Source organism: Artemia sp. Qi Xiang Cuo, chromosome 6 (assembly GCF_049724085.1).
Source record: "Artemia sp. Qi Xiang Cuo chromosome 6, ASM4972408v1, whole genome shotgun sequence".
Lineage (NCBI taxonomy): Eukaryota > Metazoa > Arthropoda > Branchiopoda > Anostraca > Artemiidae > Artemia > Artemia sp. Qi Xiang Cuo.
The window spans coordinates 84,453,730-84,476,771 of record NC_142799.1 but is presented as its reverse complement, the minus strand read 5'-3'; the positions used below and the strand labels follow the sequence as shown (position 1 = coordinate 84,476,771).

The following is a 23,042-nucleotide window of genomic DNA, read 5'->3' as shown; positions in this document are numbered from 1 at the left end:
ACTTTAACTTCTAATCGGTTTCTCGATCACCCTGGAAATGCCCCCTTCCATGGAAATTTCTTCCCAGAAATCAAGACGCGCAGAAAAAAGCCTTCGGATAATTACCCTGCAACATCTCCACTTGCAAAACTGAGCTGGCAAAGAAAATATAAGACAACTAAAAAGAATTTTGTATGAGAATTCTGTCAAATTCCTCCACTGTAAAATTTCCCCTGGAAAATTCACCCCCTGGAAATGTCTTTCCACAAAGAAGATTTTCCCTATCAAAATCCATCCCAAGCACAGAGAGCCCCCCTCCCTGAAAAATGTCTGTTTACTTCCCAATAACAAATACTATACGTAAAAAATGGTTTAATTTCAAAACTTAAAGGCCCATAACTTTGGGAAGAAAAGGGATTGGAAGGGGGTTAGTTGCCCTTCAATATTTTTGGTTTCTAAAAAAGGGCACTGGAAATTTTTATTTTCGTTCAAATGTACCCTCTTCTCTTGATCTTTTGGAACCATTATTTCGATACGATCATCCCTGGGGGAAAAAAATTAAAATAAACACTGATCCGTGATCTCTCTTCTGGCAAAAATAGCAAAATTTCACATTTTCCTATATAGGAACTTCAAACTTCTACAATAGGATTCTCTGGTACGCTGAATCTGATGGTTTGATATTGTTTAAGATTTCTTGAATTTTAGGGGGTGTTTCTTCCCTATTTTAAAAATCAGGGAAATATCTTCACACTCGTAACTTTTGATGGGTAAGACTAAACTTAGAGTCAGTTGGTAACACTATTTGGAATCAGCATAATAAGCTGATTTTTCAGTGTATCTATTGATATCAAAATTCTGTTTTTAGAGCTTCGGTTACTATTGAGCACAGTCGCTCCTTACTTACAGTTCGTTACCACAAACTGTTTGACAAGTTATATTTTAAACACACTCTATTTAATAATAGTAGCTCTATAAAAATACAAGACTCCCAGGAATTGATATAGATACTAGAAATCAGTCTACTTTCATTATTCTTTTTTCATTTTTTCATGGTTATTCATTAGTTTTTTTTTCAGAATTTGGCACTAGACTACATTTCAAACTTTTTGTGTTGATCTTTATTTCATGGTCCTTTGTCCGGGAAGTGCCATTGGGGGCAATCCATCCTGGGCTTTTCAACACCCCTCCTGTTTAGAATCCCCAGATTTCTCCGTGAGCCCATTTAGAGCCGGTTCGATCCAGCTGCGCTTCTAGTGTCACGTCACTGACCCCCATTCCAAACCGAATAACCAGCAACGCCAGGATCAAACCCTGTCCTTACGGACACAAGATTTCAAGTCTAGCATGGTAACTACTTGGCTAGGATGGCTGAAACCTCTACTTGAATGCAGAGGTCCATGGTGTGCCTTAGTCAAAAAGTTCGTGGTAACGAACTGTAAGTAAGGAGTGACCCGGCTCAATAGTAACCCAAACTCTAAAAACCGTAATTTTGATACCAATAGATACATCAATAGAGTCAGATTTTTATGCTGATTTCAAATATACAAGTTTCATTAAGTTTCGTCTTACCCATCAGTTACATGCCTGAGAAAATTTGCCTTATTTTCGAAAAAATGCGGAAACAACCCATGAAAGTCATAGAACTTTAATGAAAATCACACCATCAGATTCAGTGTATTAGAGAACCCTACTATAGGAGTTTCAAGCTCCTATCTGCAAAAATGTGGAATTTTGTATTTTTTGCCAGAAGAAAGATCACGGATGCGTGTTTATTTGTTTTGTTTTTTTTTCCAGGGGTGATCGTACCGATCCAGTAGTCCTAGAATATCGTGAGAGGGCTCATCTGAACGGAAATTGAAAGTTCTAGTGCCCTTTTTAAGTGATCAAAAAAATTGGAGGGCAACTTGGCCCCCTCCCAGCGCTCATTTTTTCCCGAAGTCACCCAATCAAAATTGTAAGATAGCCATTTTGTTCAGCATTATCGAAAATTTAATAAATATGTCTTTGAGGATGACTTAATCTTCCATAGTTCCCGGGGGAAGGGCTGCAAGTTATGAACTTTGCCCATTGTTTACATATAGTATTTGTAAATGGGAATTATACAGACGTTTGAGGAGGAATTTTTTTCTGGTGGTGGGGGGGGGGTCGGGGGAGAATCTTTCCATGGAGGATGTTTCCATGGGGGAAGGGACTTTCTTATGAAGGGGGTACCGGATTTCTAAGCATTATTTAAAAAACGATCAGAAATTAAATAAAAAAACAGTTTTTTCAACTGAAAGTAAGGAGCAACATTAAAACGTAAAGCAAACAGAAATTATTACGTATATGAAGGGGCTCACCCTAGTCAATACCTTGCCCTTTACGCTAAGTTTTTTTAAGTACTTTCAAAAGAGCTATCTATTCTAATTAACCAGCCTTTGTGATTTAGGGGTTTGTGATTCGACCAAAATTCGAACTTTCAAACAGTCCATGGTTACGAACTGTACGTAAGGAGCGACCCGGCTCAATGGTAACCGAAACTCTAAAAAACGGAATTTTGATACCAATAGATACATCAGAAGAATCAGATTTTTATGCTGATTTCAAATATATAAGTTTCATTACCCATTAAAAGCTATGCGCCTGAGAAAATTTGGCTGATTTTCGAAAAAAGGGGGAAAGACCCCCTAAAAGTTATAGAACCTTAATGAAAATCGCACCATCATATTCAGCGTATAAGATAACCCTACTGCAGAGGTTTCAAGCACCTATCTACAAAAATGTGGAATTTTACATTTTTTGCCAGAAGAAAGATCACGGATGTGTGTTTATTTGTTGTTGTTTTTGTTTTTTTTTTCCAGGGGTGATCGTATCGAACCAGTGGTCCTAGAATATCGTAGGAGGGCTCATTAGAACGGAAATTAAAAGATCTAGTACCCTTTTGAAGTGACCAAAAAATGGAGAGCAACTAGGCCCCCTCCCACGCTCATTCTTTTCCTTAAGTCACCCGATTAAAATTTTGAGATAGCCATTTTGTTCAGCATGGTCGAAAATATGATAACTATGTCTTTAGGATGACTTAATCCCCCGAAGTCCCCGGAGGGAGGGCTGAAAGTTATGAACTTTACCCAATGTTAACATACAGTGTTGGTTATTGGGAAGTATACAGATGTTTTCCGGGGGATTTTTTCTGGTAGGGGGGGGGGGGGTCGGGGGTTATGTGGGAGGATCTTTCCATGAAAGAGGTTTTCATGGGGGAAGGGACATTGTTATGAAGAGGGCACCTGATTTCCCATCATTATTAAAGAAAAAGATCAGAAATTAAATAAAAAAAAACGAATTTTTACAACTAAAAGTAAGGAGCAACATCAAAACTTAAAACGACCAGAAAATATTACTTATATGATTGGGTTCACCCCCTAATCAATATCTCGCTCTTTAAGCCAAAGATTCTTTAGTATTTTCATAAGAGCTATTTATTCTAATTAACGGCCTTTGTGAATAAGCGGTTATTTATAAAGAATTTGGAACAAAATTCGAACTTAAGCTTAAAGAGCAAGGTATTGAATAGGGGGCGAACTCTCTAATATACGTATTAAAAATATATGAATATAGAAGTTCGTTACGTAACTTAATTCGTAAGTTACGCATATTTATTACTAATAAAAACGTTCCTAAATAAGACTAAACAAGTTTTGAGAAAGCCATTTAACCAAAAAAAGTAAAATTAATATGCAAATCTTGTTTTAATTATTCATGTACGGTGAGGCAACATCAAAACCTGTGTTAATTCAAAAACGTTCAAAAATTAAATAAAAAAACAAGTTTTTTTAACTGAAAGTAAGGAACGATGTTAAAACTTAAAACGAACGGAAATTAGTCCGTATATGAAGGGGCTGTCCCCTCCTCAACGGCTCGCTCTTTACGCTAAAGTTTGCCTTTCTCACAGCTCTATTTTTTTTAAACAACAAAAAAACTTTAGCGTAAAGAGCGAGGCGTTGAGGACAGGACAGTCCCTTTCATATACGGAAAAATGTCTTTTAGTTTTAAGTTTTACCGTCGTTCCTTACTTTCAGTTAAAAAAAGCTTTTTTTTTTATTTAATAGCGTAAAGAGCGAGGTATTGACTAGGGGTAAACTCCCTAATATACGTAATAAATACATACAAATATAGAAGTTCGTTACGTAAGTTAATTCGTAAGTTACGTCATAACAAAATTTCGAGAAGGCCATTTAGGCAAAGAAATAAAATTAATATGCAAATTTCATTCTTATTGTACGGTGAGCCAAAATCAAAGCTGCATTAATTCAAAAACGTTCAGAAATTAAATAAAAAAAAAAAGTTTTTTTAACTGAAAGTAAGGAGCGACATTAAAACTTAAAACGAACAGAAATTATTCCGTATATGAAAGGGGCTGTCCCCTCCTCAACGCCTCGCTCTTTCAAACAGTTCGTGGTAACGAACTGTAGGTAAGGAGAGACCCGGCTCAATAGTAACCGAAACTCTAAAAACAGGAATTTTGATACCCATAGATATATCAATAAAATCAGATTTTTATTCTAATTTAGAAATATATAGGTTTCATTAAGTTTAGTTTTACCCATCAAAAGTTACGCGCCTGAGAAAATTAGCCTTATTTTCGAAAACAGGGAAACACCCCCAAAAGTTCATAGAACTTAAATGAAAATCACACCAACAGATTCAGCGTATCAGAAAACCCTACTGCAGAAGTTTCAAGCTCCTATCTGCAAAAATGTAGAATTTTGTATTTTTTGTCAGAAGAAAGATCACGGATACGTATTTATTTGTTTTTTTTTTTTGTTTTTTTGTTTTTTTTTTTTTTTTTTTTTTTTTTTTTTCACAGGGGTGATCGCATCGATCCAGTAGTCCTAGAATATCGTAAGAGGGCTAGCTGGAACAGAGATTAAAAGTTCTAATGCCCTTTTTAAGTGACTAAAAAAATTGGAGGGCAACTTGGCCCCCTCCACGCTCTTTTTTCCCAAAGTCACCCAATCAATATTTTTAAGATAGCCATTTTGTTCAGCATAGTCGAAAACGTAACAAATATGTTTTCGAGGATGACTTAATCCCCCACAATTCCCGGGGGAAGGGCGGGAAGTTATGAACTTTGCCCATTGTCTACATATAGTATTATTGGTTGATGGGAAGTATAAAGACGTTTCAGGACGGATGGAGGGGGCTAAGGGGGAGGATCCTTCCATTGAGGATGTTTCCTTGGGGGAAGGGACATTTCTATGAATGGGGCGCCGGATTTCCCAGCATTACTTAAAAAACAATCAGAAAAAAAATAATAAAAAGCTAGTTTTTTCAACTGAAAGTAAGAAGCAACATTAAAATTTAAAACAAACAGAAATTATTACGTATATGAGGGGGTTCGCTCTCTGGTCATTACCTCGCCCTTTTCCGCTAATTTTTTTTTTTAAGTACTTTCAAAAGAGCTATCTATTCTAATTAACCGGCCTATGTGATTCAGGGGTTTGTGATTCGAACAAAATGTGAAATATAGCGTAAAGAGCAAGGTATCGACTGGGGGAAAACTCCCTAATATACGTAATAAAAAATACGAACATGGAAGTTCGTTACGTAAGTTAATTTGTAAGTTACGTCAGAACAAAATTTCGAGAAAGCCATTTAGCCAAAAAAGTAAAATTAATATGCAAATTTCGTTTTAATTATTCATGTACAGTGAGAAAAAATCAAAGCTGCATTAATTCAAAAACGTTCAGAAATTAAATAAAAAAACGAGTTTTTTTTAACCGAAAGTAAGGAGCGACATTAAAACTTAAAACGAACTGAAATTATTCCGTATATGAAAGGGGATGTCCACTTTTCAATGCCTCGCTCTTTACGCTAAAGTTTGAATCTTTCACACAACTTTATTTTTTAAAACAATAAATAACTTTAGCGTAAAGATCGAGGTATTGGAGAGGGGACATACCCTTTCATATACGGAATAATTTCTGTTCGTTTTAAGTTTTAATGTCGCTCTTTACTTTCAGTTAAAAAAAACTTTTTTTTTATTTGATACGCTAAAGTTTGACTCAATCACAAAACTTCATTTTTTAAAACAATGAAAAACATTAGCGTAAAGAGCGAGGCGTTGAGGAGGGGACAGCCCCTTTCATATACGGAATAATCTCTGTTCGTTTTAAGTTTTAATGTCGCTCCTTACTTTCAGTAAAAAAAACTTCTTTTTTTCATTAAATCTCCTCACAAAATCACTTCAAAATTAGCAAAACTTTCTCTTCTTGTTTATTCTATATTAGTCACTTTTCAAGGGCTATTGACCGTTTCCCCAAAACCATGCCAGCCGTTTGAAAAGTTAGTTGCCAAAGAATAGGACTTTTTTTATTTTATTAATATTCATAATTAAAGTCTCTGAATGTTCCATGTTCTTTTTCAGTCGTGACTATGGTCGTGACTATTCAAATCTGAATAATTACTATTAGCATTTCCCTTAAAATTCTAATTATAAGAACCCTGTTGTAAATCATTGATAAAAAGGTATCTTGTGAAGTACAATTTAGTTTTTTTATTTCATTGGGTTCTTTTAGTGAAAGTAGAAAGTGTCGTAATTGCACAGAACTGCCCTTTAGTAATGATTAAATTTGACATGTTTTTACTTGACATAATAAAGCTTCTACTTTTGATCACACCCAACAGCAGGATTTGAACATAAACTGGATAAGTATCCTGACTATATATAGATGTACAATGCAAAAACAGGAGAAAGATGTCACGCATCAGAATGACAGACAATGACAGGGGTTATGTCATAATGACAGAATGACAGGGGTTATTTCATAACCCCTGTTAGCTCAGAATGACAGGGGTTATTTCATAAGGAAGGGGGTAACAGCTTAAAAAAGTATAGATTATTTGCGTTGAAAATATAAAGAATGAAAGGAATAATCTAAAACATCTTTGTATTCAAGTAAGAAACGTGCCATTAGGCCCTTTCGGTAGGCCTACTTGTCTATTATATAAAACTCACTCGAGAAGTATGGTTTGGTTAATGGTGATGAAAAAAAAAAAATATGATGAAAATCCCATACTATATAGTTATTTGTGAATTATTAAATTGGGAGCTTCGGCGTCGGCTGACCATCTCAAAGACAGAGAAAAGTTTATTATTAATGCGATTCTTGACCTACTTCATTTTAGTTCATTATTAACGCGATTCTTGAGGACACCGGTTAGGTTGCTTTGACTAGTAGCCTAATATAGGCTAGTGTCTCACCATGGATGTTCAAATTAAAATTTGGGATTAGCCAAGGACCGAGGAACAGGCAATTGAATTTTTCCAGGATAAAGGGTTGTTGCCCAAGACAAAACAGTGCGTCAATGGACACACCATGGCTTTGTACTCTTACGAAAAGCAACATTTTCTGAAGTATAACACTAGGCCATGAAAACCGTCAAATTGTGTGTCAATACGTGGTTTTCTGAAAGTAAATTACCATTTCTTACTATAGTTCGTTTCATTCATTTCTGGGTTAACGAATTGTTGTCTGTAGCCTGGTGTCAACAAGAACTAGGCATTTCTAAACAAACGGTTGTCGATTGGAATAAGTCCCTCCGTGAAGTGTGAATGTTTTCTGTGGAACAGAAAAACTATGGGAAAATTTGAAGAGTTGGTCATATAGTCCATGTTCTGGGCACATATTTCCATGTTGTGGTTTTCACAATTTTGTTAATAAAGTATTATAGCTTCATCATATTTTGTTTTATTCCCTTAGCATTAACCAAACTTCACTTCTTGAGTGTGTTATATATAACAGACAAGTACCACCATTTCTTCTAACTACGTCCCTGAATGAAGAAAAATAAAAAAAAAAAGTTTTTTTTAACTGAAAGTAAGGAACGACGTTAAAACTTAAAACGAACAGAAATTATTCCGTATATGAAAGGGGCTGTTCCCTCCTCAATGCCTTGCTCTTTACGCTAGAGTTTTTTATTGTTTAAAATAAATAGAGTTGCGAGAAAGTCAAACTTTAGCGTAAAGAGCAAGGCGTTGAGGAGGAGACAGCCCCTTTCATATACGGAATAATTTCTGTTCGTTTTAAGTTTTAACGTCGTTCCTTACTTTCAGTTAAAAAAAAACTTGTTTTTTTTATATTTAATTTTTTAACGTTTTTGAATTAATGCAGGTTTGTATTTTGGCTCACCGTACATGAATAATTAAAAAAAAAATTGCATAATAATTTTACTTTTATTCGGTTAAATGGCTTTCTCGAAACCTGTTTAATTTTATTTACGAACGTTTTTATTAGTAATAAATATACTTAACTTACGAATTAACTTACGTAACGAACTTCTGTATTCATAGATTTTTAATACGTATATAAGGGGGTTTGCTCCCTAGTCAATACCTTGGTCTTTAAGCTAAAGTTCAAATTTTCTTCCAATTCTTTAAAAATGACCGTTTAATTACAAAGACCGATAATTAGAATAAATAGCTGTGATGAAAATACTAACACATCATTGGCATAAAGAGCGAGATACTGACCAGGAGGTGAACCCAATCACATATGCAAAAATATCTGTTCGTTTTAAGTTTTGATCTTGCTCCTTACTTTCACTTGAAAAACTTGTCTTTTTATTTAATTTCTGATCTCTTTCTTTAATAATGATGGAAAATCCTTGACTCCCTTCATAGCAATGTCCCTTCCCCCATGAAAACTTCCTTCATGGAAAAATCCTCCCATAAGAACTCCGACTCCCCCCCCACCTACCAGAGAAAATCCCCCCTGAAAACGTCTGCATACTTCCCAATAACGAATACTATATGTTAACATTGGGTAAAGTTCATAAATTTCAGCCCTCCCCCCGGGGACTTCGGGGGATTAAGTCATCCTAAAAGACATAGTTATCATATTTTCGACTATGCTGAACAAAATGGCTATCTCAAGATTTTGATCGTGTGACTTTGGGAAAAAATGAGCGTGGAAGGGGGCCTAGTTGCCCTTCATTTTTTTGGTCACTTGAAAACGGGACTAGAACTTCTAATTTCCGTTCCGATGAGCCCTCCCAGGATATTATAGGATACTAGGTCGATACGATCACCCCTGGGAAAAAAAACAACAAAAAACAAATAAACACGCATCCGTGATCTTTCTTCTGGCAAAAAATGCAAAATTCCACATTTTTGTAAATAGGTGCTTGAAACCACTACAGTAGGGTTCTCTAATACGGCTGAATATGAGGGTTTAATTTTCATTAAGGTTCTATAACTTATAGGGGGTCTTTCCCCCTTTTTTCTAAACTCAGCCAAATTTCCTCAGGCACGTAACTTTTGATGGGTAGGACTAAACTTGATGAAACTTTAATATTTGAAATCAGCATCACAATATAATTCTTTTGATGTATCTATTGGTATCAAAACTCCGTTTTTTAGAGTTTCGGTTACTATTGAGCCGGGTCGCTCCTTACTTACAGTTCGTTACCACGAACTGTTTGATCATTTAATGAACCTTTATTCAAGGTGCTGTATTTTTTTAAAATCGTCTACACCTGGTTGTGCGTGGTACACATAGTGCAAAGTGTACCATGAGTAGTACGAAAAGGCACGGTGAGACGGAAGATTTTCCTTGCTTCACCGAACAAGAAGTGTTCCAGAAATATACTAGGCTGTGGAGAGTAAGAAACTCCTAGAATTTACTTGAGTTGATTGTTGTCGCTATTTCATGTTGACTCTTTTCTTGAGTACTTTCGCCTATTTTGTTTAGAATGAAGTATCCAAAGAGCAACCCAAAAAATTCTTGATTCAACAGACAAACCATTTTGATAGGCCTAAACAAAACAAGCCGAATAGGAAAATGACTTGTGGACTTGACTGACAATTTTAAAATTGCGAGAAAATGTATAAAGAATCATTTAACTCTCGGCGGTGCTATCAAACAGTTCGTGGTAACGAAGTTTAAGTAAGGAGCGACCCGGCTCAATGGTAACCGAAACTCTAGAAAACGGGATTTTGATACCAACAGATACATCATAAGCATTATTTAAAAAACGATCAGAAATTAAATAAAAAACAGTTTTTTCAACTGAAAGTAAGGAGCAACATTAAAACGTAAAACAAACAGAAATTATTACGTATATGATGGTGTTCACCCCCTAGTCAATACCTCGCCCTTTACGCTAAAATTTTTTTTTAAGTACTTTCAAAAGAGCTATCTATTCTAATTAACCAGCCTTTGTGATTCAGGGGTTTGTGATTCGACCAAAATTCAAACTTTCAAACAGTTCGTGGTAACGAACTGTAAGTAAGGAACGACCCGGCTCAATGGTAACCGAAACTCTAAAAAACGAAATTTTGACACCAATAGATACATCAAAAGAATCAGATTTTAATGCTGGTTTCAAATATATTAGTTTCAACGAGTTTAGTCTTACCCATCAAAAGTTACGTGCCTGAGAAAATTTACAGTTTTGGTTATTGGGAAGTATACAGACGTTTTCAGGGGGATTTTTTCTGGTGGGTAGGGGCGGGGTCGGGGGTTATATGGGAGGATCTTTCCATGAAGGAATTTTGATGGGGAAAGGGACATTGCTATGAAGGGGGTGCCAGATTTCCCAGCATCCTTTAAAAAAAAGACCAGAAATTAAATAAAAAATAAGTTTTTCATCTGAAAGTAAGGAGCAACATCACAACTTAAAACGAACAAAAAATATTATGTATATGATTGGGTTCACCCCCTAGTCAGTACCTCGCTCTTTAAGCCAAAGACGTTTTAGTACTTTCCTAAAAACTATTAATTCTAATTAACGGCTTTTGTGATTAAGGGACATTTTTAAAGTACAAAGTTTGAAATATAGGTTAAAGAGCAAGGTATTGACTATGGGGTGAATTCCTTAATATACGTATAAGAATATATTAATATAGAATTTCGTTACGTAAGTAAATTCGTAAGTTTCGTATGTTTATTGCTAATAAAAACGTTCGTAAATAAAATTAAACAAGTTTTGAGAAAGCCATTTAACCAAATAAAAGTAAAACTAATATGATTTTTTTTTGTAATTATTCATGTACGGTGAGCCAAAATCAAAACCTGTATTAATTCAAAAACGTTCAAAAATTAAATAATTTTTTTTTTTAACTGAAAGTAAGGAACGACGTTAAAACTTAAAACGAACAGACATTATTCCGTATATCAAAGGGGCTGTCCCCTCCTCAACGCCTCGCTCTTTACGTTAAAGTTTGACTTTTTCACAACTCTATTTTTTAAACAATAAAAAAATTTAGCGTACAGAGTGAGGCATTGAGGAGGGCACAGCCCCTTTCATATACGGAATAATTTCTGTATAGTATTGGTTTTGGTTTATTGGAAAGCCATTTAGCACAAGAAAAGTAAAATTAATATGCAAATTTTGTTTTACTTATTCAGTGACGGTGAGCCAAAATAAAAGCTGCATTAACTAAAAAACGATCAGAAATTAAATTAAAAAAAACAAGTTTATTAACTGAAAGTAAGAAGCGACTTTAAAACTTAAAACGAACAGAAATTATTCCGTATGTGAAAGGAGCTGTCCCCTCCTCAACGCCTCGCTCTTTACGTGAAAGTTTTTTATTGTTTTAAAAAATAAAGTTGTAAGACAGAGTCAAACTTTAGCGTAAAGAGCGAGGCGTGAGGAGGGGACAGCCCCTTTCATATACGGAATAATTTCTGTTCGTTTTAAGTTTTAATGTCGCTCCTTACTTTCAGTTAAAAAAAATTGTTTTTTTTATTTAATATATACAAGATACGCACCCAGGAATTGAAGCCTTTGAGCCCACGCCCGTGAAAACTTAGTATTTTTGCGTTGCTTGCTAATTTCCTTTTCTTTCTGTCATGTATTTATAACAGTGTAATGGCTATAAGCCATTTGATTTTCCTCTATTCTAATTAAAACTTCCTCCTATAGAAATTGTTGGTCTAAGCTATTCCTAGAGGTGAGGGAGGGTAATTAATTTCAAGAAAGATAGGAAAGCCCTGATTCCAGTATTATTATTCTGATCATATTTAAAAGGATAATGAAGCTAATGTGGTTAAGCGTGTCTTTCGGGACAGTTTTTTTTTTGAAGGATTTGAATAAAAAGGAAACCTATAAATTACAGCCTATAGCTGTGTGATAGCTGTGTTGCTTCCTAGGGGTACTTCTATTACGAAAAACGTGTGCTGGATAGTCTTTAGGTGTTCCATTGGTGCTGGTACCTTCTTTTTTCTGTCCCGATCATGGCCGGTTTGGACTATTTCTTATCAATGAATCCCCTCTTCAATCAATTTATTAGCATAAGCAAAATATATTAGGAAAAGTGTTTCACCATAGTTCCCTGTAAGGTTACATTTCTGGGAAACACAGCTAGCGACGAGAAAGAAAAAAAAAACATTCACAAATTAGTTAACAAAAAAAAGCTGCCAGAAAGAGTGAAAGATAACATAATAAAAAAAGAAACTAGCGAAAAACAGTAAAGAAGCCAAAAATGAAAGAGAAAACTTGTTCTTACTGTTGGAAGTAGTAGCCTAGTATTTCAGGTTTTGAGATACTTTCAGGACAACTCAGGTTTTGATGATATGAAAAATGGGACCGGTATTAATAAATGCATTATATTCAGTCAAAAAAGCAAAAATGTGACGACAAAACCGATTTTCGATTAAAAACACACCGAATGTCCGATTTTCCGAACACACCTTCTTTGAAAATGCTCCAATCTGAATAGTTCAAGGCGCAAAAACCAAAATTAAGCGTCCTAATTGTGTGTATTCACCCTAAATGGTAACACTGGATGAGATGCGCAAGTAAATGATTAGAATCTGCTCTTTTAGACATTGGAAAAAGAATTCAGATGCTGTTTAAGTTTTGAATATGAGATATAATAAAAAGAAGATTCCTGCTATCCATTTTTATTTTAAGATATCCTGTTTAAAAGTGTATAATTCTAGTATTTTATTATCTTGCAGAAAAGGACTGGGATTCGTTGCTCCCGGTTTGCCCCTAGTACCAGCTGTCGCAATTCTTGTAAATATCTACTTAATATTTCAGCTGCCTATTTTGACTCTGGTCAGATTTGTGGTTTGGATGTCGTTAGGTACGTTTCTATGTTCATTATTTTTAATAGCAGTACTTGCCAATGACGATTGCTCTTTTGGTAGAACTGTTTCTTGCTTTCTTTTTAAAGGATTTATCTTGTAAACTGTAAAAATAGGGGTCTAAACATAAAATGTCCTTGATTTTTGACCCCATTGTCTCCCTTTAAAGTAAATCCCATTAACAAGCTGGCAATTGGATTTAATAAAGCTTCAGACTGTTTTTCACGCATTAATAGTAGTAATGGATCTATATATTTCACCAGTGATTGCGTAATATGCCTTACCACGGGCCAGTGACCTATTACAATGAACCCTACATGGGTTGGCAGACAGGTTTTATATCATGACGGTAATTTTTTTGTGTGTCAATTGATTATGGGTAGCTTGGTGGTTACACCATATGATAACTTGATTGGTCAGTTTTTTAAAAAACTGGCTAAGTTATAGTTCACCCAATTAAAAAACCCGATTTAATGTCCGTACACTGCATCCTAATTTCCATTATGTTTTAAGACATTGCTTATACTACATCATATATTATTAAATTTTTAAAACATTGTATTCATCAATTTTCAAGGTTATTAAACATTTCATTATTTTTTTTCCCAAAAACACAAAATTAAGAAAAACGTTTTGCTATTGAATTAAAATTTAAGATGAGTTGAGCCCCCCTTCCCTCCAACCATGAAAAATCTTAAGAGGGTGAGGAATATATTTGATAAAAAAGTCAAAGAGTACTTTTTACCACTGTTTAAATAAAATCTCTCCTCCATGGCTATGTCTACAAATTTTCATTGTTTTGAAAAACAGTACTTTATCATTTAAAAACAAGCTTTTTCCAAACATGTAGTATTTTTTTCGGGTTTGAATGAAAAGCTTGCGTATTACAAAGAGAGAGTGAGAGTTTTAAGGGTTGAATTGCATTTACTCTTGCTACAACCGGGGTTTCTCTAGGTCCGATATCGCGGCGAATGACTTTAAGAAAAAGATAGCTTTGGAGGGGGCCTAGTTGCCCTCCATTTTTTTTTGGTTACTTAAAAAGGACATTAGAACTTTTAATTTCCGTTCTACTGAGCCCCCGGGAAATTCTAGGACTACTGGGTCGATACGATCACCCCAGGGAAAAAAAAACAAAAAGTAGGCCTAAACATACATCCGTGATCTTTCTTCTGGCAAAAAATACAAAATTCCACGGTTTTTCATGTGGACGCTTTGGAAGTCTATATTAGGGTTCTCTGATGGTATGATTTTCATTAAAGTTCTATGAGTTTTAGAGGGTGTTTCCCTTTGTTTTCGAAAACAAGACGAATTTCTCGCAGGTACATAACTTTTGACAGAAATAGCTAAACTTGATGAAACTGATATATTTGAAATCATCATCATAAAGACTTACACTTTACGATAAAGTTTTTATTGTTTTAAAATATAAAGCTGTCAGACAGGTTCAAATTTTACGGTAAAGAGAGATACGGTGAGGAGGGGACGGCCCCTTTCATATAGGGAATCATGTCCTTTCGTTTTAAGTTTTAATGTCACTCCTTACTTTTAGTTTAAAAAACTTGTTGTTATTTAATTTCTGACCTTTTTTAGTTAATGCAGCTTTTATTTGCATAAAAATTTTACTTTTCTTTTGCCAAATGAATGTTTTTAAAAATTAACTTACGTAACTAAATTATATATTCATGTATATTTCTTAGGACCAAAAATACGAAGTTGTGGATTTTTTGCTGATATGGGCTTGAAAGCAATATAATAGAGTTTTCTAAAACGCTGAATCTGACGGTGTGATTTTCATTAAAATTCATTCACTTGTAGGGGGTGTTTCCCCCTCTTTAAAAAAAATCGGGTAGATTTTTCTCAGGCTCGTAGCCTTTGATGTGTAATACTAAACTTTATAAAATTTATATGTTTATAATCAGTATTATAAACACATTGTTTTGATACATTTATTAACATCAAAATTCCGTTTTTACAATTTTGGATTACTATTGAGCTGTGTCGCTTGTTTTTTTTTGTTTTTTTTATTGTTTTTGTTCTATTACCTGTATTTTTTTACGTATATGAGGGGGGAGGGTTCCCCTCCGAGTCAATACCACACTCTTTACTTAAAAATTTTAAAAAAAAATTTTATTAACACCTCCCTGAATCACACAGGGCATTTTAAATTGACTATACAGATTTTGTGAAGGCACTAAAAAAAATTTGTAGCGTAAAGAGCTAGGTCATGACTTGGGAGAGATCCTCCTCACATCCACTATAGTTTATGTTTGTTTTTATTTAGCAGTAAGAAATTAATAATAATAATAGGAACACCTTTAAGCCATTATATGCATCACGCATTATTGAGAAATAAAAGTCTTGTACTTAAACGAGAGGAGGGCAAAATTTGGCATCTTAGCATTTATCCCACAAAATGTAAAAAGGGGAGTTGTTTTTTTTTCATGCGAAATTTTTGCTTTTTTTAAAGGTAGAAGATAAGTTCAATAACCCCCCTTTTGTAAATAAAACCAGACTCAGCGACGCTGCATAAATTCCAGCCAGAACACCAACTATAATAAAATATAATGGTAGAATTACAGACGATCTAGACCAGCTATCAACCCCCCAACTCCTTGTACCAGGGCCCTCTAAGGCCACTTTCAGCTCTATTCACGATGGGAAGAAATTGAAAAGAGAATTGGAGGCTTCTCATAATCACACTGCTATGCCTACTCAAGGTCGTGAGGTTGGGCTTCTTCTTTTTTTCCATAAGACTTTAGGTTTGAAAGTTCAGTTAGAACTTTTAAGTATATATATATAATTTCTTCATTCCCGATGGTCAAAAATATGGTAAATTTTCTCAGGTCCATAACTTTTGATGAGTAGAACCTAAATTTGCTTATAATCCATCCACTACTATCCATACTAAATTTTCTTTCATTATTAAAATTAGCAGTATATAATTGAATGCTTATAACACTGAAAAAGCTCAACAGGAATTTCTAAAGCAACTTACATGGTAACATCTCATCTAAACCAGAAGTTTTCTAATGAAAAAATACAATATTAACTTAATCGAACTACCTACATGAAAACAGGTAAATCACCAGGTAACAGTTGAAAACCATTTTGAAACTGGGATATGTTTTGTACTAAGATAATCCATATATCCGGTGACTATCAAAATCTACCATCAATATACATGAATCTAAATCTGCCCGAGAGATATACTTTGAATTTTGAGTGGGCTTTATGTGGCAGGACATCCCTTTACTATCAGATATATTAACACTGAAGCAGAAAGTTTTTAATAATCTTCAAGTATGTCTTTAAGGAGATGTCAAGAAATATTATTTAGGGTGAACTCATCTCAAGCAATTTTTTCATTGAAATAGTTAGGGGTATTTTAAGCGGTGTTTCGAGACGGTATTTGGGGTTGTCTATTTGAATAGTGCTATGATGCGCGATATCCCAACTCGAAAGGGCATCGATCCTCCTACCTCGAAGGAAGCTCCCGGTTCCCAAGGGTCCTCCCAGGGGGGCTCTAAAAAGGACCATCCAGCATTTTAATTGCACTTTAATTGTTGATTTGGATGGAGAAAAAAAGTTGTTCTCTCTCTTACAACGGTTCATTTAGACTAAATTAACTGCATCCACAACTTCAAACAAATTCGTTACAAAAATACATAGGAAAGTTTGGAGTGTTGAGAGAGTAGCACAACCCCCAACTGAAATATGGGACTCATATCTATTAACTAAAGCTAAGGAGAAAGAGGTCGTACAGTAGACTACATCACCTTAACAACTGCTAATATTTTTTTAGAGTTATATTGAAGAGGGTCAAACCCTAGAATTGGACCCGTATTTCTAATTTTTATTCTGAAAACTTTTGAAATAGAACAATTAGTTTTTTATATCGTTCTCTTGCTCTAACTTACTCTTCTAAGAGTAAGACTACATTTTCAGGACTAAAACAATCTATATATTTTTAACATATTCAGTCGTCATTAGGAAAGACATGAGGCAATGTAATTTTTTTTTCTTCCTCTTTCAACTGTTCAGCAGGTTGGACAATGACTATGAGAAATTGACATAGTTTATTAACTTTATAGAAATAATGGTTACTTTACCTAAGAAATAAAACTTTTTTTTCAGTAGATTAAGTATATAGCACCAACAAAGACACCATTGGGTGATGAACCAAGTGTATTCACAGGACCAATGTTGTCACAACCAGCGGATTTCAGTGATGAACCTACACTAGTTCTAGAGAATATGGAGTGGCATAGGGGTTCCTTAATGATGTTTTTGGGGTAATGGCTAGCCTGGAAGACTTAAGCTGTGATATTAACATGCTTGAGGATCTACAGAGGACATATGGTTTTATGCGCGAGCATTTGGGAGATGTTACTGGTTCACCCGAACTGAGCACTCATAGGGAAATTCCATCACAGAAAAATAAAAGCTGGACCAAGAAAGTACCCCTAAACACATTGGATTATGTACTGGGGGACGTCATGCCATCTCCCCTCAATGTGATTGAACTGACTGGGTGTGGGGGTGTTCTTGACAATTCCATGTCACCTGCCACCATTCCATTTTGTGTTCTAGATACTAGAATTAATAAAATACCAACTGTATCCTCTCTTCCGGAATTGTTCTTCTCCAACTCTGTATTGTATCAATCATTGATCAAGAATACACAATTTGGGGACTTCTTCAACTCTTTAGCGTTAGGTTATATAAGAACATCCCATCTGTCCACCACCAATTCCTACGCGTAAAACATTCGAGCCGGACTGGAACAAAACCGAGTGAGTTAGGAAATAGGGGCAAGATTAGAGGCATGAATAGCACTCCAAAAATTTTTTTTAAATGAACTTATTGGTGAGAAGTATTCGATATACGTGCACACAGAGTGGTGGGAAATAGAACCGCATTTCTCAAAGTTCTGGGAGGATTTTATAATTTAGACTATTAGTGTTAAAAGGAAGTATTACAATTATAACGAGGGGGGGAGTATATCAGTTTTTTTATGCATAGAAAGTTTCTATTTTCACATTTTTTGTATGGAAAGGGCTGGGAGTTTCCACGCTCACTTGAGGTAACTGTTCATAAAATGTCACTAACAGTTTGAGGGGTCTAGGAGTAGAAAACGAATCTAAGTCGACATGACTATACAGTGCTCCAGGTATGCGTATTCAATTTTGGCATACAGATATCTTAAAATAGCTTAATCGATTACAAAGTTGTACAAACTGGTACTTAATGGTCAAGAGGGTCCAAAATTCTACATAGTAGATTATAAATGTTTAAATGGCAAATATTGCGTGACACTAAACTGTATAGATATTTTTGAGCGGGCTAAGATATATTTGAAAATTGATGTCTTAGTTTTACTGTGTGAATCATACTTTGAAGTTGGCCAGCGTTCCAGAAAAATCGGTGTCATCTTTTCATTTCAGTCTTCATCAATTTAATCACTGGAATATTTGGTATTATTTTTCTACACCCCACCCACAGACTCCATGTCAATTGACCATTTTAATCTGAGTATGGACTATAGTATGGATTTATATAAGTTTAAAAAATTGGGGACAATAGACTACTGCTGTTCTATATTCGTCACCAGTTTTTATTCTACTTTAAAGTAAGACCATCATATGAAACTCTGAAGACGTCCAGCAGTAATAAAATAATATTGTGACAAAAAAATTTTCAAATCATTCTCTTGCAGAGCAACAAGATCACTTTAGACTGTAAGTCTAAGCTCAAGAACATTGGTAATCAGTCAAATTCAAATCGTGTTGAAGCACACTAAGCCATAGAGGTCTCTCACTCTCACACGTATCAAGATTTTAACAAGACAAAAAGAGGATTTGATTTAGGTGAGATTTTGAGTGACGGCAAAGACTGCAGGTGCGCGGTATTTATAAGTCTAATTAAAAAAGTGAATGCAGCAATTTTACACCCTCTTTATGCAAACTGTTCTATGCTCCTATCTCCAGATGACATAGTGGCCATTAAAAATCGTAAAATTTGTTGTGTTTGCAAGGGAGAATTTTATGATGGTGCAGGAAATGGGGGAGGAGGAAGGTGAGTGATCATGATCATTTGAGGCAGGAAATTTCACCGGGAAAGAATTACTTTAGAGGGGTAGCACACCAGTCATGCAATTTAAACGTTAGAAAGCAATATTTCGTACCTGTTTTTACACACAACTCCAATTACAACCAAATTTTTGTTCTTGCGGGGTCGGCCCACATTGCCAAGGGAGAGGTTGTAGATGACGCATGGATATATGGTTCTCTTTTAGATAATATAATACCCAAATCATTGGAGAAGCTACTGCTGCAAGAAATCATGTGGAAAATTATTGACAATGGTAATACTCGCCTGAATAAAATCCGTTTTTTAGACTCTTTCAGCTTCGTACCCAAATCTCTATGTTACTTTATTCAGGTGCAGACAAGTGTACATTTTGATAGCGTCCCCCTCCTTAAACAGCGCGGTGCAGATGATGAAATGCATGATTTATTAACGTGTAAGGGTATACATCCATATGATTTTTACAACTCAGCCTCGAGGCTAGATTCGGTGTCACTAATGCCCATTGAAGTTTTTTACAATTCTCTTACAGAGAGTGAGTGTACCTGAGAGTGATTCTCTTACTAGCGACTAAAAATTTGCTAAGATGGTTTGGGCAAAGGACGGATGTGAAACCGGATGGGATTATTTTATACTGTACTTGGTCAGTGACGTACTCACTGTTCTGGATATTGCGTGCAAAAATACAAATAAAATCAATGGTGAATTTGGGGTGGATTTGGTTTATTATTTTTCCACCCCCCATTTGGTGATATATCTGATACTTAAAATCAGAAAATAAGAAATAGGTCTGATTGCCATTGTGTTTAAGCATATGTTTTTATAGATATCATTGAGGGGGTGGTATGTTTTTCACGAAGATCGTATCAGGAAAACTGATCAGAGTGGACAGCAAACTGATCAAAAGTCAGACGCATTGTTTTCGGATATATAGTATCTTTACCAATGAGCAATGTCCCGCTGCTGTTTACCATTTGATAATTGTAATTGGGTTAACAGTCACTCTTCTTTAAATTGCCTCGACATTGCCAGTACTAAGAAGACTGGGGCACGGGAATGTTTTTTTGAAATTGACGATGAAATACCCATGGAAACCCATGACTCGGTAAAGGACTTTATTTTTCCATGCATAAATAGACCGGCGGGTCGAGCTCTCTAAACCCCTACAATTTATCTTTATTAGAGCACGGGAGTACATTTAAAACAATAACTAATTGCCAACCTCAACCCGAAACAAACTATCATTATTCCTCACGTGCTATTGAAATTAATGGTGGACAATGGTTTCATGGTGAGGATAATTCATAGAGCCCTCAAATTTGATCAAAAGCCTTACATAAAAACGTTTATTAACGACTCTGTGAGTAAGCGTTCACTAGGAGAAACAAAGGTTGAAAATGAAATCTACAGACTCATTTTGAACTTAGCTATTGGTAAAATGAGCGATTGTGTATGACTCAGAAATCGATCTGATCTTATTACCAACCCCTAGAATTCTGCTCGAATCTTTGTTGATCCAAACTTCATATAGTTCACAATCAATGACTATAATTTGCTGCTTCTACATGGCACGAAAAGAAACATTGTTTTAAATAAAAATATTGCTGGAAGAAGTGCATATATCTCAAATATCCAACAAACTCAAGTTTTCCTTTTAGTACAATGTTTGCAAGGTACAGTGATCGATGGAGGGACAACTTCAAGTGTGCTACGGGGACACTGATTCACTCCTGTTAAAAGTCAAAACAGAAAATATTTTGAATGATTTGGAAAATTGTAAGTATATTAGCTCCGGAATGGACTACACTAACTTGGACAAATCCCTCCACTTGGAGCTTGTGAGACACCGGGCCTCAAATCAATTGCTAATACTAAAATCTGAAACGGGTAGCGATCTGCGACACAGTGGTGTTATTCCCGGTCTAATGGAGTATTTCGTGAAAACGCACGGCAAGGATATCAAACATGTGCGCAAGAGGGTAACTACACACTGTGTAAAAAATAATTTCGACATTTGTTTTTATAGAAACTGAGTGAAACTCATTTTGATGACAAGGCCGAAAGTCAGGGCAATACTGTATTTATAATTTAAGAACTACACAGTTAGATTCTAGAAAAACCCAATGTCGAACATATCTAACGACGTCTATGTGGTTTAATATGGTGTGATGTTACTACAAACTATGAATTTTTTATCTACCGACAGTTGTTATTTTACGTATCGAATTCAAAAGCATTTCACAGAACAATTAAATATGATTATCTAAAAAAAAAAGTATAAATTGGGTTAGAATTTGTGGCGCGTCCGTGGTTGTTTTTAAAATTCTTTTTTTCTTTATCATGATCAATTTAAAATGTGTGTGTGTATGCCAGACCGATAATCTTCTACTATTGAAGGCCGGCCCCGGCCCGGGCCCGCCGCAGCCGGCCCCCGCTTCCGGTACCCGGCACTTTCTGGCCCCGGCCGCCGCAGCAGCCGCCCCCCCCGGGGGGAGGGGGGACCCAACAAATTATAAATCTTTAAATAAAAGTTAGTGTTATTTTGTAATAAGTGTGCCTTAGTTCAATAAATGATTCATTTTTTTATAAATAAACAAAAAAAAGTGTATTTATTCAAGTGTTTGTTTTTTTTCTAGTGGCTATGTAAATGTTGTATTTTTTTTATTATAAATAAATTTAAAAAAAAGTATATTTTTTTTTCATGTTTATTTTGATTTTTTCAATGCAGTATTTTTTTTAAAGCATTTTTACCTTTTTAATGTATATAATAAAATAAAATATGATTCGTAGTCTTCTTCTTCTAATTATTATTCTTGAACGGAGTAGTAGTAAGATGGATATTATTTAGCCATTAGACAACTATAGTCTACAGTTAGTTGTCCAGGTGACCTGTTGAAGGGACCATTTATCAATTTAAACACCATTCATATCATTTCTCTTTTAACCGTCAATGTCGAGCAAAACAACACTCTTAACTAAAATGATTAAAAATTGTGATAAAATGTTTGTGGAAATGCCGAAAAAAATCTACTATTGTTGCATTATTTGGCAGGAGTCATATGATAAAATAAAAGCAATTAATGCCATCACGGGGTTGGTGCAGATACAATTCATACGGGGACTTGACGTTTTCAGCATTATTGAACAAAACTCGTGGCTGATTATTGATAATCTGGCTGAATCTATTAAGGAGTGTTCTCATGAAATTCTGCAGCTGTTCGCCATTTGCTTCTATCAAGAACAGATATATGTTATTCTATTATTAAATACCCTCTTTAACCTCAGCAAGTGTCTAAGAGCAATTGCTTTGAGCTGTGCCTATTACATTCTCTACACAGTTGTCCTTTATTTTAGCTCAATACTCGCTTCTAATAAAAATATTTACCCAAGCGCCGCCAGTTGCCTGCTCTCAGCATACAATCTTACAACTAATAAAACCTGTGAATACATCCTATTGGATCTTAATAAAAATACCACCAAGGTTCTGCTTTTAGTCACGGATATTTATGACAATGAAATGACATTATATCTCCCTGAGAGCACTAAAAAGACCTATTAGGCATTATCCTGACACTGAAAAGACTAAATGAGAATCGAAGTTTGTTTTTAGCTCAAAACACCGCAAAACATTTGCATAGAACATTAATGACCAAACCCGGTCTTGAAAACGAGTTTACTATTACAATATCTAAACTTTGTTTAAATATTACCATGTTTGATGCTCAAGTGCTAGAAGCAGTTAAGTCGCCTGCAGAGCAACATCATTCCACTGTACGTATAGGGGATTCTAAACAGACAAGAAAGGATCTCAAAATGAAACGACTACATCAGATAGGTTGTTGCTTAGATACACTTTTACTACGAACAGTTATAGGACTTGTAAACAGTGGTGATTATACAGAG

The 23,042-nt window shown here is 35.1% G+C and overlaps 1 protein-coding gene across 1 annotated transcript in view; it reads left to right on the top strand.

The window, feature by feature from the left end:
• The window catches only part of LOC148951690 (solute carrier family 7 member 14-like), a 106,425-nt gene that overhangs the window by 69,948 nt on the left and 13,435 nt on the right, over positions 1 to 23,042 (top strand). Inside the window, exon 7 of the mRNA XM_089091192.1 lies at positions 12,924 to 13,051. Coding sequence (XP_088947318.1) covers positions 12,924 to 13,051 — 128 coding nt within the window. The remainder of the gene's footprint in view (positions 1 to 12,923; positions 13,052 to 23,042) is intronic.